Here is a 16,935-nt window from a genome sequence, read left to right on the forward strand (position 1 = left end):
TCACCTTTTTTACTCATGGTTGTATCCCTTTAGTTTCCATATCGAGGCACAGGCTTTACAGAATGCCACATGCATCCGTCTGCTGTAAAAGCATCGCAAGAGATGCAAAGAATGCACTCTGCACGCCAAGGGCTGTTTCTTTAAAAACAAACAGCAGTGATTCAGTGGATTTGGGTACAGCTGGAATGTTTGTCATTCACAAACTTCTTCACATTCACTGCTCACTGCATGTTTGTGAATCATGTTAAACATGAAATGAATTGTAGCCCATTTCCAAGCTGTATTTAGAATCTTACTCTCTCCCTTTTCAGTCTCTTTTTTCAGTCTCTGTTTTCCTCCGTCTGTATTTTCCCAATGTTTTGTCCTCAGGAAATTTTTAAAACTGCACAAGCAATTTCGTCATTGTTTCTTCGGCCAGACGGTGAAAAAGCATTTTAATAATTCCTCAAATGGTGCTGGAGGGAGCGCAAATCAATACGAGCTCTGATGTGAGTTCATTCCAGTAGATTAATGACTCATTTTCTGCCGGTATGGAAACGGATCATCACATGTGACCCCTGATGGGTCCTGTGTGCGTGAATGCGTATGCCACAGCAGAATGTGCTCATGACAGGTCCTGCCGGGCACAAACTCTTAAATTAAGCTGTTTGGTTTCGACACGCTCCGCTGCGCTGCGTTTGTGAGTTTGCAGTCATACAAGCACACACACGCATAGTATATTTCATCATCTAGCCTCATGATTAGTTTGTTTACTTGTTTTGTGCATGTAAAGGAAACGAAAAGCACTCTTTTTCCCATCAGCGGCTGATATCCAGAGCTGCTTTATTGAAGATGAGCAGGAAAGTTAAAAGTAAATGATCATAAGGATTTATGAAGTCTGACATGCTGCTTTGGCTATCCATCTTCACACACATAGTTTTGCACAGCTAATGTTTTTTTTTTTTTTTTTTATACTTTAGCATCTGCCTTTGTTGTGGCTTTAGGTTGATTAAATCAACCCATAAAGCAGTATAAAGATGTTCATATCTATGCACAGATGTAGTGTGTTAATTCAGAATGGTTTGCACTAAAAGTTTAATGGTCAGTAATATTGATTTTTTTTTTGTAAGAAAATAATTTTATTTAGCCACACATTCAGTTGATCAAAAATAGTAAATGTTTCTATGTAAGACTTTTTTTTGACATTATAAATTTCTTTATCCTCACTTCTGTCTCTTATAAAGATCAATTTGATATTTCATTTCTGAATAAAAAAATTACTGACCGCAAACTTATGGATACCAGCATACAGTACATCAAAAAATCAAGAAATATTTGTTTCCCTGTAAAATAAGCCTTTAAAGTAAAAAAAAGAAGTCCACTCTCCCACCTATTTTCCTCTTATCCTGCACCTCTCATACTTATTGGGTCCAGTTTGAGGTGATTCACTCTCACTGTGTGGGTCTGAGGGGCAGCTGGGGCATCAGGAGGCTCAAGGGGCAGTTAAATACTGTGAAGAGGCATGTGGTGTGATCGCTTAGTGGAGACTGGAGAGACTAAACCCAGCGAGAGAAGGAAGATCCGTATCAGCAGCTGGAGTCGTGCCCGAGTGTGTGTGTGTCTGGCAGCTCATCTGTGAGATGATGTATGGCAGTTATTCTGTAGCTCTGACTACTGTGTAAGCACTTTCAGCAGCCAACCGCAGGGAAACTCTCATGCACACACACACGGGCGCGCAAAAGAAGATGCACTATGCTTCAACCTTCTCTCAATAGTGCAAAAAGTATGCATTTGGTGAGAGTTCTTTGTGTATGCGCTTTGACTCCAAAACCCTTAGAAATCAAAACCTTAAGTGGACTGAATTGAAAAATGAAGAAGGTTTACAAACCAGTGAGAAGTAAATGCACGTTTATTTAGCAGTTACGCATGTGTGAGCATGAATGCAACTTCTAAAGATCATCATTGCAGGACAGATACTTATAAAGATATGACCTTTACAAATGAAATGAGATGAAAATAAGGAATTTAAATTTAAAATTGAATATGAAATCAAAACTTACCCTGTTAACATTCTTATCTCTGGTCTGGTCTTTTTGTACATGATTTATCAGTCTATGTGATCAGTCTATGTTTATCGTAATAAATATGTAATCTCTCAAAGGAAAATAATAATATATATAGCTGATATATCTTTAAAAATGTAAATACAATTACATTTTACAATCTACTATTACTATTAAAATTATATTAATATAAAAAGTTTGGGGTTGGTAATAATTATTTTATGAAGTCTCTTATGCTCACCAATGATAAAGTAGTATGATTACATGAGTGATGTACTATGAATATATATATTTTTAATGGCAATAAAACTAAAATAAAATATTATCAGCATTAATACTAGTGATGCTTTCCTTTACAAAAGACCACTTAGTATACACATCAATTTCAGCTGTAAAAAAAAAAAAAAACATCCAATTGGTCAGTTCATTAGGTCTCCAATTGTGTAGTCTTTTAGTGTTCCTGTAGCTCAACTGGTAGAGCAAGGTTGGGGGTTTGATTCCCCGGGAACACATGATATGTTAAAATTGATAGCCTGAATGCACTGTAAGTCGCTTTGGATAAAAGCGTCTCCTGAATGCATAAATTTAATTTAAATTTTAAATTTAAATTTAATTTTAATTTAGATTTTTGAATAATAGAGTTTGTGTACTATGAAAACATACAGGTGCATCTCAATAAATTAGAATGTTGCAGAGAAGTTCATTTATTTCAGTAATTCAACTCAAATAGTGAAACTCGTGTATTAAATAAATTCAATGCACACAGACTGAAGTATTTTAAGTCTTTGGTTCTTTGATCTTGGCTCACATTTAACAAAAACCCACCAATTTGCTATCTCAACAAATTAGAATATGATGACATGCCAATCAGCTAATCAAAACAAAACACCTGCAAAGGTTTCCTGAGCCTTCAAAATGGTCTCTCAGTTTGGTTCACTAGGCTACACATCATGGGGAAGACTGGAGATCTGACAGTTGTCCAGAAGACAATCATTGACACCCTTCACAAGGAGGGTAAGCAACAAACATTCATTGCCAAATAAGCTGGCTGTTCACAGAGTGCTGTATCCAAGCATGTTAACAGAAAGTTGAGTGGAAGGAAAAAGTGTGAAGAAAAAGATACACAACCAGCTGAGAGAACTGCAGCCTTATGAGGATTGTCAAGCAATATCGATTCAATAATTTGTTTGAGTGAACTTCACAAGGAATTGACTGAGGCTGGGGTCAAGGCATACAGACGTGTCAAGGAATTTGGCTACAGTTGTCGTATTCCTCTTGTTAAGCCAATCCTGAGGCATCTTACTTGGCCTAAGGAGAAGAAGAACTGGACTGTTGCCCAGCGGTCCAAAGTCCTCTTTTTCAGATAAGAACAAGTTTTGTATTTTATTTGGAAATCAAGGTCCTAGAGTCTGGAGGAAGGGTGGAGAAGATTTTGAATCACTGCACCCATTTACCAATACATTTTGGAGCACTTCATGCTTCCTTCTGCAGACCAGCTTTTTGAAGATGTTTATTTCATTTTCCAGCAGGATTTGGCACCTGCCCACACTGCCAAAAGCACCAAAAATTACCATGGTTAAATTACCATGGTGTTGGTGTGCTCGACTGGCCAGCAAACTCACCAGACCTGAACCCCACAGAGAATCTATGGGCTATTGTCAAGAGGAAAATGAGAAACAAGAGACCAAAAAATACAGATGAGCAGAAGGCCACTGTTAAAGAAACCTGGGCTTCCATACCACACAAACTGATAACCTCCATGCCATGCCGAATTGAGGCAGTAATTAAAGCAAAAGGAGCCCCTACCAAGTATTGAGTACATGTATAGTAAATTAACATACTTTCCAGAAGGCCAACAATTTTTTTATTGGTCTTGTGAAGTATTCTAATTTGTTGAGATACCTGTCATTGCGATGTTGCCGGAAGTTCGCTTTGAGTGCACGCCATTTTTTGTAACTTTCCACATAACTCTGCTTCCGAACATGCAGACTTCAGGGACGATTCTAGCCGAACATGCACATCTATGCCAGCATTTGAGTGAAAAAGAAGCAGTTTAATGTAAAGTTCAAACTCCATCAGGTGCTTTTTGACGGAAACCTTGCATAGTTTGTCCAAAGCTTCTAATTTGAAGTATTGTATAAAATAAAATAAGAATTCATTTTTACGTATTAATTATACACTATTTGCTTACAGTTGACTTGTGTTTAATGCGAAATACAGCCAGTAGTTAAAGATTGTTTTATATTTGTACATGGCCAAATAGTCCCTTGAGGGCTAAGACACTTGTTCATTTCCCTTAATTAATGAAATCTAAACTGTAATACTTATAACCATGTATACACACACTACATAAAGCCCCCTTTTTTTTCAAATAATAATGCAGTCAGGAGATGGTTTGATACAATGAGTGGTTTCCACATTTTTAAACATTTAATATTCATGAAAATAAATATTTAGCACTTTATCACTCTTAAAATGACCTATACACTAAATAATATAACCCTCATACTTACATTACAATAGCAGTCTATTTAGTGGTCTAAGTTGAAGTCAGTATGTATATTAATGACAATATGGGACAAATATAATGAAATTTAATGGCTTCTGGTGCTGCGAGCTGCCGGTACATGTACAGTCAGACAAAACGACGTGCACAGTTATCAAAGGCACGAGTGTGCATACAATAGTGCGAAACGTGTTCTGCAGATAAAGACACGATGCGGCGCGGCGAATCTGTGGAATGCGCATCATTGGAAACAATGTTCTCAGTAATTAAAGAGGCAGGGTAGCGTTTCTTTTATTTGGTTTGTGACATCCTGTATGGGAAACGCCGAATCATCAGAACAATTAAGGCGCTTGGTCACGTGTCGCACCAGAACCATTTTCGGAACCAAAACTTAGAAATTGCTTACGGTTCTGGGCCCGTATTTATAAAGATTCTAAGAATCCTCTCAGAAAACTCTTAATTTAGCTTAAAAACTTTTACGTAGGAGTCTTAGCTTAAGAGCGATTCGGGACCGATCTGAGAGCAACTCTGAGTAAGGAAAAGACAAAAACTTTCATCTTAGTGAGGAGGTGGGGTTGACCCCGTTGCTATGCATGACACAATCTTTTGAAGACTGTGATTGGCTGGTTGTACAAGAAGGAAAAGAGTGATATTAAGTATAGGGTCTATTCTAATTCTCACTTTGAATTTACATTAGTAATATATCCTATTTGACCGTTCTCTCACACACACAAACATTATATGTGTGTATATAAATCCTTTTTTTTATTTACCATGCTTGTTCCACTCTTTCCATTTACAGTGATTGCTGTCCTATTTAAGTGGCGGTTTGAATGTTGGTTTTAATGTATCAAACATGGAATCAAAACCAAGAAAAAAAAAAACTGAAAAACTGGACAGAGGAACAGTGTTTACTGTTAGCCCAGTTAGTGGATGAACACAAGGCAATTCTTAAAGGAAAATTTGGGCCGGGTGTCACAGCAAGGGACAAGAAGCAGACATGGGAGTGTATAGGACAAACTATTAACGGTTCATTCCCCCTGCTTGTGTGCACCTAAAAGCCTGCTATATTCATAAATTCAGTTGTTTGAGCCTGCAAGGTGGGAATGTCTAGTGGAAATGAAATGAACTGCGACACAATAAGATGTTCTGAAAGTGCTGTAATTGTTTGTGTGATCACTCTGCTTACAGAAGGTTGTGACAGACCCAAATCATCACTATTGCATTGTTGCATTTTCTCAGTTGCCAAATATCATAATGTAGTGATTACTTTAATTTATATATTAAATTATAAATTATTATATAATCTATAGCGTCTTATTAACTCACTGTCATCCATTGTCTGCAACACATTTCTTCTGCCTCTTCATCTCTCTGCCATTTTCTCCTCTGCTAAAGAAACTCTTAAGCCTCTTAAAAGTCCTCGTCTGTGCTCCTAACAAGTTTGACCTTAAGACCTCTTTTAAGGGTTAAGATGCTTTCTTAATTACTTTTTTCTTTACTAGGATTTTTTCTTTAATTTTAAGAGTAAACACCCACATTTCTAAGAATTTTCTTAGAATTTTGTCACTAGGAGCTACTTTTTGCATTAAGATTCTTTATGAATACGGGCCCTGGTTCTTTTAAAAAAACAAATCTGGTTCTGAATAAGAAATCACAAAATTTGCACTGGCAAATTACTTCTTCTCACCGGTGTTTCCCGAAGTTTAAAGAGAACAGTTACTCCTCATCGCTCCTCTGTCATTTCACAGAATAGTACAATGGCGATTGTGACAAGTATAAAAGCCTCGTCCGTTTGGGAAAGTGCGCTTGCGAAGCGGAGCCAGGCGAAAGTATAAATCCTGCCTATCCTTGTTTGTTGTGGTCTTCTAAATAATGCCATGAGTGGGGCTTAAAGTGACGTTTGTGCAGTGCGACCTGATGCAGCCCTTGAAGTGAGACACAGGAAACAAAAATACAGCAAAATTATAATAACGCGACTAAACGAGACAAAATAACGTTATAACATCTAGTTTCGTCTCATTTTGGTCAACGAAAATGAAGAGACATTTTAGCTTAGTTTTTATTTTGTATACCACATTTAGCCTCGTTTTATTTCGTCAGCAATATTGCATTATACATTTAATTATAATCATCGTTACATGACCAGCATTTACTTTACGTCTTGTCTCGTTTTTGCCATGTGATAAAGGTTCGTTGACGACGATATTTAGTCATAATTTTCGTTGGCGAAAGCAACACTAGGTGGTATTTTAACTTTTTCTTTGGAACAGAAACCTGACTAACCTAAATGAACCTCAAGGGGACAAAAATAATGAATTGCTAAAAAAAAGGCATATGCCTACTCGCATTTCTGTTTAAGCCAATCAAAAGACGGAAGGCCATTTTAGACAAAAAAAAAGTGGCGGGTCTGAAAATAAACAGCGAAACTTCACTGAGACTCTGAGCACGCCATCTCCATGGAAATGTTACAAACACTGTGCAGTGTTGCAGTGTGTGTGTGTACATGGTTCTATTTAGGGCTGGTTTTGTGGGGTTTTATGTGTTAGAGAGTGCACAAACAGTTGTGTATTTGTGTGTATTTATTTGTTTGTTTCAGCTTTATGTGCCTACAGTGGTACAAAGCACACAACTGTATCTTAGCAACTGGTGATTGTGGAATTTTCATAGTTTACTATGGCTGGCATCGGCCCTCAAGAAACGCAACACACACGGTTATCTATCTGTCTGAATGAAGACATGCCATAGACAACTAAATAGTTGAAATTACTACATACTGTCTATGTCTCTAGTTTCGACTTGTAGATCACACTGTGTGAGTGTGTTTTACTGCATTTTTGTGTATGTGTGTATGCATTTGTTTGTGTTTTGAGTGTCTGTGTAAGTGTGGCGGAGCTCTGAATTGGATTTAATAAGACAAAAAGATGATTGATTATTGCACCCAATAGAAAACATACATCAGGAGCAGTGTAGCCCGATTCACAATAAATGATGGTTATGAGCGGATTCTTTGTAAAACTTGTAAATAAAAGTAGATATGTCAGAAGGAAACAATAAAAAAAAATTGAGCCCAAATGTTTGAATAGTAGTGTATACAGTGATGGATATATATAGATATCTCAGCTGATTGTGGCTTTGAGTGTATTTTTATGCCGTGTGTGTCTCAGTCCATGTGTGTAATCTGGCCAACCAGACCGAACAGATTTCCATATGCTTACACACACACACAGTCACTCATGTGTGTGTGTGATTTGACGGATGGCTCAGTCTGGCTTGTTTGTGTTTTACATGGATGCCAGTGTGTGTGTGTTGTACATGAACAGCTGGTTTCTTGGCTGTCAGTGTGTCAGAATGTGTGTAGGACAGCAGACTGTCACTGAGACAGGTTTGAATGTGCTTGGTTTGCCTCATCACTATTATTATTTCTCATTGTTACGGTTAACATTTGAAACCCTTATTTGAAACTGCTAACTCTAATGCTAACACACACCACTGAATTGTATTGGTAGTTTGTAGCAGACATTTCTGATTTAGACTTACAGTAATGGGTTTTATCTAGAATTTTATATTGTGTTGGCAAGGGTTACAAATTTTGTTCTTTCAAATAATGCTTTTTATACGGAGAGGATATATCAATGATCAAAAGAAACTGTAAATACTTTTATAATGCTACTAAAGATTTCTATTTCAAATAAATGCTGCTTTTTATTTTACTTTCTAATCATCAAAAGCCAGAATAAGCAGCAAATAAGCATATGATCTCTGAAGTATGTTGGACCAGTAGTGCACAAAACAATGAAAGTTCCACAGCACTTTGAAATCAGCACACATACAATGTAAAAACAGGAAAAAACACAATTGAAACAGGTCAGAACACAATGGAAATAATCCACAACGCAACAAAATGAATGCAACACAACAAAAACAAACCACAACACAATGGAATTAGCGCAACAAAACAGAAATAAGCCGCAACACAACGGAAAACAAACCACAACACAACACAATTAGCACAACACAATGAAAACAAGCCGTAACGCAGTGAAATCAGCACAACAAGATGGAAACAAGCCAAACACAATGAAATTAGTCCTGTGCAATGTGTTGTGTCGAGTTCAAGTGGAAATTTCTTTGTGTTGTGCACTACTGGGTCAGCTTACTGAAGGATCATGTGACGTCAATACCAGAGTAATGATGCTGAAAATGTGTTTATAGTATGCTGGACACATCCACATTGGTCACTGGTCACTGACATTAGAAATAGTAGTTGAGCGATATTGGTTTTTTGACAGCCGATGTCAATATTTAGGAAAGCGGAGGGCCGATAGCCGATATAAAGCCAAAATATTAATAAAAAAAAATAAATAATATTTCAGAAATTTGAAATCATTTTACAATTGATTAAAAAAATTAACGTTTAAAATAAACATACTTATACTGTAGGTGACAAAGTATTTTTCACAAATAAATATTTAATAAAAATATAATTAAAAAGGAAGTAAACACTTTAACCAAGTATTCTGGGAAGTTTGTGTGCACTGGGAATAATATTTTTCAATTAACACTCATTTTACACACAGCACACAGAGTAAAGGACATGAATATGACAGTGGGAAAATGCATAAACCGCAGAATAATTTGAAATTAGGAGTTGAAAATTTAAAGCATTCAATTCACACGGACCGTCACACAGAGAACACATGATCATGTTGGATAAAAATGCACACTTCACAAGATCTCAAAGCTGGATTCGACTAAGTTTACAAGGTTTCTGAAAATAAGTCTTTATTAGTAATTCAAAGATTTGTATAAATTATATAAGTGTGTATTTGCTTAATGCTGACGGCAAATCAGAAAGTATTATAATGTTTGCCTTTTTATTACTCATAATATATAAAAACAATCTTTTTTGTATACTTTTTTGTATACTTTAATTCCTTTGTTTAACCTATCTGATTATTAGACAGATTTCTATCCATATTACATAACTGTTAACAACGACAGTAAACAAGAGGGAGTGATGTGTGCTTAGGCCTTGTCGTTATCAGTGCTGCCAAATAAAAAACCTTGAACACATCAGCCAAGCAGTAAAACATATCGGCCATTGCCGATATTTAAAAAATGCCAAATATAACGGCCTTGGCGATATATCGGTCGACCACTAATTAGAAATCAGCAGCTTCAATTGACACTGAATTTCTTCCAGTAAACCTGCATGTATCTGTGTTTGTGTGTGTATCTGGGAAATCTGATGCCATAGGGACCTGCTTTTACAACATAAAGGTCACTAGAGACCAGTGTTGATAAACACATCCGATAACCTGCTGTTATCAGGATCTGACCACACACACTTACGTCTATTCAGGCTATCTGAGAAATAGGAAATATAAAAATTCACTTATCTTCGGTCTTTCACACACACTGTATCCATAATATTCTGTCTTTCTCTTCAGAACAGTTTAACTAGAGATGAAGAGTAAACGGCATTTTAGGCTGACATTGAGACTGTGACACAGGTTTTACTGTTATTTAAGCACCTCCTGTTGTGTTTTCCCTGTATGTTGCATATTAATGCCTCTGAAAATCAGATTCATCTCAAGATCAGTCCATACTACATCCATTATTTGATTTAGATGTAGTGACAGGAGTTTGTTTAAAGGCATTTTTAGAGTATTTAAATTTTCAGAATATGAAAATTACATCATTGTTTGAATTTTCTTCATTTGTTCTTTCATTTTGTTTGTTTGTTCATTGGTAAATTAATTATTTTGCAGTTTAAATAATTTTTGTCGTAATTTATTAATTGGGTTGTTATTTCTTTAATTTGTCTATCCATGAATTTGTTCATTCATTATAAATATATATGAAATTAGTGACATCAAATAAAAATGGCCTGGCCTTCTTCTCTACCCCATTCTTTGCTCGCTGTATCTAGTCTTTTAACTCTTTAACTTTATGTTTTATCTCAATTTAGTTTAGTTTCAATTTAGTGCTGCTTTATTAGCATGAATATTGGAGTTCAATATTGCAAAAGCATCTCTGTATCTCTCTCTCTCTCTCTCTCTCTCTCTCTCTCTCTCTCTCTCGTAATGGTCTGTAAGGAGGATGTAAATGAAAATGTCAGAGATCTTTATGAAGTGTATTAGATTTCACATCCTCCTCTTGTAAGCTGTAGAACTCTGGGGTCTTAATAACCGTTAGGACTTGACTGAGGGGCAGCGGGCTAAACGAAGTGTTCAGAAGGGTTAAACGAACGTCTGCGTTTGCATGAGCAGAATATTTCTGCGATTAATATTGCAGCGGTGCAGCAGTGATATTAGGGCCATTTGAAAGCTTTTGACAGTCTGAGGTGATTCTGCAGTGATCACCTTCAAGCTCCCGCTGGAGCTCTTCAACATTCATCCATTTCAGCCCGAAGTACCTCGCTCTGTGTTTTATTAAACCTGAAGATCTCGTTTCACTCTAGATTTAGTTTCAGTACATCCTAGAGTTTCATTTAGTCTGCCTGCATCTTATTTCAGTCATTCACATTTATGTTGGTTAGTTCATTCATTTGCTTGTTCATGATTGTCCCTTGTGTTGCTGCCTCTTATCTGTTTTTCATTCATTATTTCATTCATTCACTTTTTGATTGTTGATTCCTTTGCCTATTTGTTAGTTTATTCAGTTGTTTTATTTTTTTTAATTTGTTCATTCATTCAGATATTTGTTAACTTTTTCTTTAACCCCTTCTCAAGCCCCCCCCCCTCCCCACGTTTACTGTTCAAGACTGTTCAAACTGTTATGAATATAAAGATATATAAGCTTAAACATAAAAACAAAATAAATATGTAAAGAATATATATATTGAGTTTAAATCACTTATATAATTTATTTGTTTGTTCATACATGCATCTACTTGTTTATATTGTCATCTTTAACATTTTTAATCATGACATTTTGTTTGTTTATTAATTTATATTATAGAATAGTTTGTTAATAAATTATATTTTTTTCCTTTTTTCATACATTTTTCTTTTGTGCATTAATTTATTCATTAGTTAATTTATTGGTATATTCATTAATTTGAATCAAATATTTTGACATTTTTACATGTTTTTATAATTCATTTATTATAATTAATTCATTTATTATTCATTATTTGATTTATTGGCTCTAGTGATTTTTTTCATTTGTTCGTTCATACATTCGTTAGTAAGTTTGTTTGTACATTATTCATTTATTGTCTTTATTTGCTAATTGTTTTAAACTCTGTTGTTCATTTGTTCATTAGTTCCTTTATTTATTTGTAAATGCATTGGTTTGGTAATTTGTACATTAATTATAATCATTTTATTAAAATTTTTTTAGTTATATTGTTTGATCAGTTGTTAGCTGTTCATGTATTTGTTCATTAGTTCATTTCTTTTTTGCAGTTGTGCATTCATTTGTTTATTTGATGGCTCTTTCATTAGTTTGTTTGTTCATTAATTTATACATTTGAATTATTTGTAAAATAATTAATCAATTAATTAGTTCATTAATTATTTCTTGATTAGTTCATTCAGCGTCAGATGCTCTTGGGTGATCAGGCCGCAGGCTATTAAATTCACTGTGTGTCAGCACCTCTGTCTCTCTCTCTCTCTCTCTCTCTCTCTCTCTCTCTCTCTGTCTCTCTCACACACACACTTTATGGTTTGTTCTATTTTTAGCTCTCTGTGTGATTGAAATAGCTTCTCTCCGGAGGCCAGCAGCTCTCAGCAAACACACTCAGTAGAGCGTAGCGATTGAACGGGGTGAGGTTTCACACAACAGGAGGGTGAATGTGGATCACTCCAGTGGGCCCTGCAGGAAAACCCTACAAACCCAAATACACACACACTCTCGTTTGTCATCTTCTCTTTCTAGAAAGCAGCACACACTCTCTTTCTGTGAGGTCTGTGCAGGGCACGGGAGGCCATCAGAATAATGAGGCCAGTGAGATCTGTCTTCCCTTTAGATCTCTTTCTTTCTATCTTTGTCTTCTGTTCTTCCTCGTTCTGTAGTTTTATTGCCTCCTCAAACTCAGAAGTGATGCTGTCAGCCCCTCATTTAAGAAAATCTCTTGCTGAAAAACAGATCTTCCTCGCCCTGAGATTGCGATATTCCAGTTTCACATTTCATATGTATGGACTTGATTCTGTGATAATAACCCCTGTAAATGGATACTTTTACACAAAAATGAGGAGATTCCTTTTGCGAGAGTCTTTGCAAAGGATTTCATTGATCAGCTAGGAAACAAGTCTTTTGTTTTGAGTGGTAGATCAAATAAATATATCTTTATGTTATGAATATGAATATATCTTTATATTCTGCTTTAATTTTGTTATTTTTCTGATTATGTTCGTCTATTAATTATTTAATTATTATAATTTTTTTGTCTACACGGTGCAACAGTAATTTGTCTTTCTCTTACACAATTCTCTTAATTGTTTGTTTGTATATACATTTACTTGCCTATTTTTAAATATGTTTGTCCAGTACTTTTCGGTCATTCATATTTATTTGTTCCTTTATTATCTATATTCTATTTTATTTTGTTAGCATGTTTGTTTATTCATTAGTTTTCGTTAGCTAATTTGTTAATATTATAATTTATTTGTTCTCTTTTTAACTTTTATGTTGCTATTTGTTATCATTTGTTATTTAAATGTTATATATTTTTTATCTTAATTATTCTCTATACACTACCATTAAAAAGTTTGGGTATTTTTTTTTTTCCATTTCATTTCATTTAGTTTCAGATCTGAAAAAAAAGCTCACCGTAGCTAAATTAATTTGATCAAAAATACAGTAAAAACTTTCTGAAATATTCTGAAATATCATTACAATTTTAAATAGCTGTTTTCTATTTAAAAATATAAAATCATTTGATGCTCAAGAAATCATTCCCCTTATAAACAATGATAAAGCAATTGTGCTTTGTCTTTGAATAAAGTTTGTATTGTGTATATATATATATATATATATATATATATATATATGTGTGTGTGTGTGTGTGTGTGTGTGTGTGTGTGTATGTAATTTAATATAATTTTATATGTTTTATAACATTATAAATGTCTTTACTGTCACTTTTAATAGAAAGTATTAATTATTTATTAAATAACTAATTAATACTTTATTATTCATTGTTGTCCATACAATAGAAATAGAAATCATTCCCCTTATTAACAATGATAAAGCAATTGTGCTGCTTAATATTTTTTTTGTGGAACTTTTTTCCAGAATTCTTTGAATAAAGTTTGTATTTTATATATATATATATATATATATATATATATATATATATATATATATATATATATATATATGTGTGTGTGTGTGTGTGTGTGTGTGTGTGTATATATATATATATATATATATATATATATATATATATATATATATATATATATATATAATTTTTAGGGCCGGGACTCGATTAAAAAAAATAATCTAATTAATTAGAGGCTTTGTAATTAATTAATCGAAATTAATCGCATTTTAATCGCAGATAAATATTTGACCTGAGAATAGTGAGAAGTAATTTTTTTCACATGGATTTATAGTATACCATTGAATAATGACTGAATACATAAGCTTAAGCAACAAAATACTGTTTATTTTTGTTCAACCAAGTCTAGCAGACCAGTGCAATTTTTGCCATGAAGTGTAGCAATAGCATATTTAGAAACAATTTAAAAATAGTACATTTCAGAAATTCAGGAAGCTTATAGGTGCTGGAACCTTCTGTAAAGAGTTTTTTTAAGTAAAACACAATACTGTCAATTACATTCAGAACATTGGAAACACTGACTATTAGAAAACATCTCTCTGTTGCTTCAGAGGCCATAACATACTAAGTCCAACTCTCAATAACCTTGGCCAAAACAATAAAGAGTTCAACATAAACTGTTGCACCAACAAAATAATACATAGTTCAACATAAAGTGTAAAGTCCACGCTAGCTGCTGTTTTGCTGTTTGCTGTTATGTTTTGCGTTGAGGTGATACTTGAGGCTCGATGTGCTGCAGTGATATGCGAACGCTAGTTGGTGCTTCAGTATAATCGGTCCGCCGAAACTCATCCAGTGAGAAACGTTCCGCGGTGCAAAAATAAGTTATTAAAAATGCGGGAATTTTTTTCCTGTTATTAATTAATCTTAGTTAACGCGTTATTTTTTGTGTAATTAATTAATCTCAATTAATGCGTTTAAGTCCCGGCCCATAATAATTTTATATTTTTTATAACATTATAAATGTCTTTACTGGCACTTTTGATAGAAAGTATTCATTATTTATTAAATAACTAATTAATACTTTATTATTCATTGGTGTCCATACAATTGCCTAAAGTTTTGTTGGTTTGTTTATTCTTTTCAGTAGATGTTTTTTTCATTTTATTCATATTATCATTGTTACCATGATTTGTTATCATAATTTGTCACATAAAACATCCATGTGTACATCAGATTGTTACATCAGCTGTTTTAGTGGGATGTTCTTGCTCAGAATATGTTATAAAGTGGACCAGAATCCAATCCTTGAGCAGTCTGCCAGTGCATCTGCATGAAAGCAGTTTTCTGTTTTGATGGCTTTTGCACACCGATTACATTTCTGAAGTCCATTTGCGTGATGAGATGGCACTCTATTTTAAACCGTTTGCTCTGGTGAGGTCTGGTATGTTGATGCAAGATGACTGACAGTGATGATGGAATTTTAAAAGGATTCATTGTTGCGTTTTGCAGGAAATGCACTTATAACTATTTAAATAATGTTTACATGATGCTCTTCCTTCTAAGTAGATTACAGAGATTAGAGACATGGGGAAATTGGGAAAGTTTGTTCTGGAAGAATCTGCAGTTCTGGCAATCTGCAGTGATGCAGAGAAGGCCAAGATGACACACACACACACACACACACACTTTCTCTCAGCCCCCGGACTGACTCAGCTTGTCCTCCTCTTTCTGCGTTCACTCCATTCAATCTTTCTTCAAAGAGCTTCCTCTGTTTTTTCATCATTTTTTTTTAAATCTTTTGTACATTCTTGTTTGCTAATATTTATCTTTTTTGTAGTCATCATCATGGGATAAAAAAAAGAGAGTTTTTTTTTCTTGCAATTCCAAGTTATATCTCATACTTCTGACCTTTTTTGCAAGATAAAACACTGGAATTGTGAGAGATGAAAAAAAATATCTGAATTTAAAATTGCTGTTACCTTTTTATTTTTTGTTCTGTGGCGGGGAAAAAAACATAATATTGAGATATAAACTCAAGAAAGACATCAGAGACGTGAGGTAAAAGATCACAATTAGTTTTTTTCCTTACTTATTATTATTATTATTATTATTATTATTATTATTTATTGTAAACTCAGAATTGTGTTAAAAAGCCAGAATTTTATATCTCACAATTTCGAACCTTTTGTGTGATAAAAATTGCATATTTGTTTTAAACTAATAATTGTAAGATATATATTCAGAATAGCAAAAAAAAAAAGAGTCTAAATTACCAATAATATGTTTTATTCCAAGACAGAAAAAAAATGCAAGCTTTAAACTCAGAATTGAGATATAAAATAAGATTTGCAAGAAAAAATATAAAAAATTTAAAATGAGAGTTTCTGGACTTTCTTTCATTTGTGGAACATAAACTAAGAATTTCAGAGCCGTTTTTTTCCCTTCGTACAATTAAAGCAGCGAGTGAACAGTTGCTTTCAATTTCCATAAAGGATATAAAAGTACCGGAACAGTAAATATGACTTCTGCACTATACTTCAAGTCTTTTGAAGTCAAAACATCTTATCTGGGTCTCTCATACAAAGCTATCAAATGATTGAGGGCAGGACAGCAGATTGATGGATTACTTATACAGTGCTTTTACGCTGCTTTCATGTTACTCCTGGAGATTGACAGCCTCTACACGCTTTAATGGTGTGAAAAAGACCAGCGTGAAGAGTTTGAAATGACGTGGGATATGAGTAAACGATAACGGTTTTCTATTTTGGGTGAACTGTTAAAGGTCATGTGATCATAGGCAGCCATTCAGGATTTATGATTTTGTGTCACTGATTTGCTTTCTTCAGTTGAAAAGGAATTGGTCTGTGCTTCCATGATTCTGGTCTGTTTCAGTGATGTGTTTTTTCCCTCTCTTTCTGCCTGTCTTTCTGTAGACGCTGGAGGCTGTGCTGACCTTTAAATGCAGCGGAGGAGCCGGTCAGGTGGAAGGCTACTACCGCGAGCTCAGTCTCGGGTCAGAGTGGATGTTGAACCTTCAGTTTTCTTCACACGAGTCAACACTTTACCTGCCACCAGGTATCAAACAAAACATTTACTCCATACTCAAGAGGCAAGCCTCTGCCTACAACATGTCTTAAACACATCATATT

At 34.5% G+C, this 16,935-nt stretch overlaps 1 protein-coding gene across 1 annotated transcript in view; it reads left to right on the forward strand.

The window, feature by feature from the left end:
• Positions 1–16,935, forward strand: part of LOC127978877 (trafficking protein particle complex subunit 9-like) — a 93,255-nt gene that overhangs the window by 54,732 nt on the left and 21,588 nt on the right. The window contains exon 4 of the mRNA XM_052583834.1: positions 16,720–16,861. Coding sequence (XP_052439794.1) covers positions 16,720–16,861 — 142 coding nt within the window. The remainder of the gene's footprint in view (positions 1–16,719; positions 16,862–16,935) is intronic.

Source organism: Carassius gibelio, chromosome B19, assembly GCF_023724105.1.
Source record: "Carassius gibelio isolate Cgi1373 ecotype wild population from Czech Republic chromosome B19, carGib1.2-hapl.c, whole genome shotgun sequence".
In the NCBI taxonomy this organism is placed as follows: Eukaryota; Metazoa; Chordata; class Actinopteri; order Cypriniformes; family Cyprinidae; genus Carassius; species Carassius gibelio.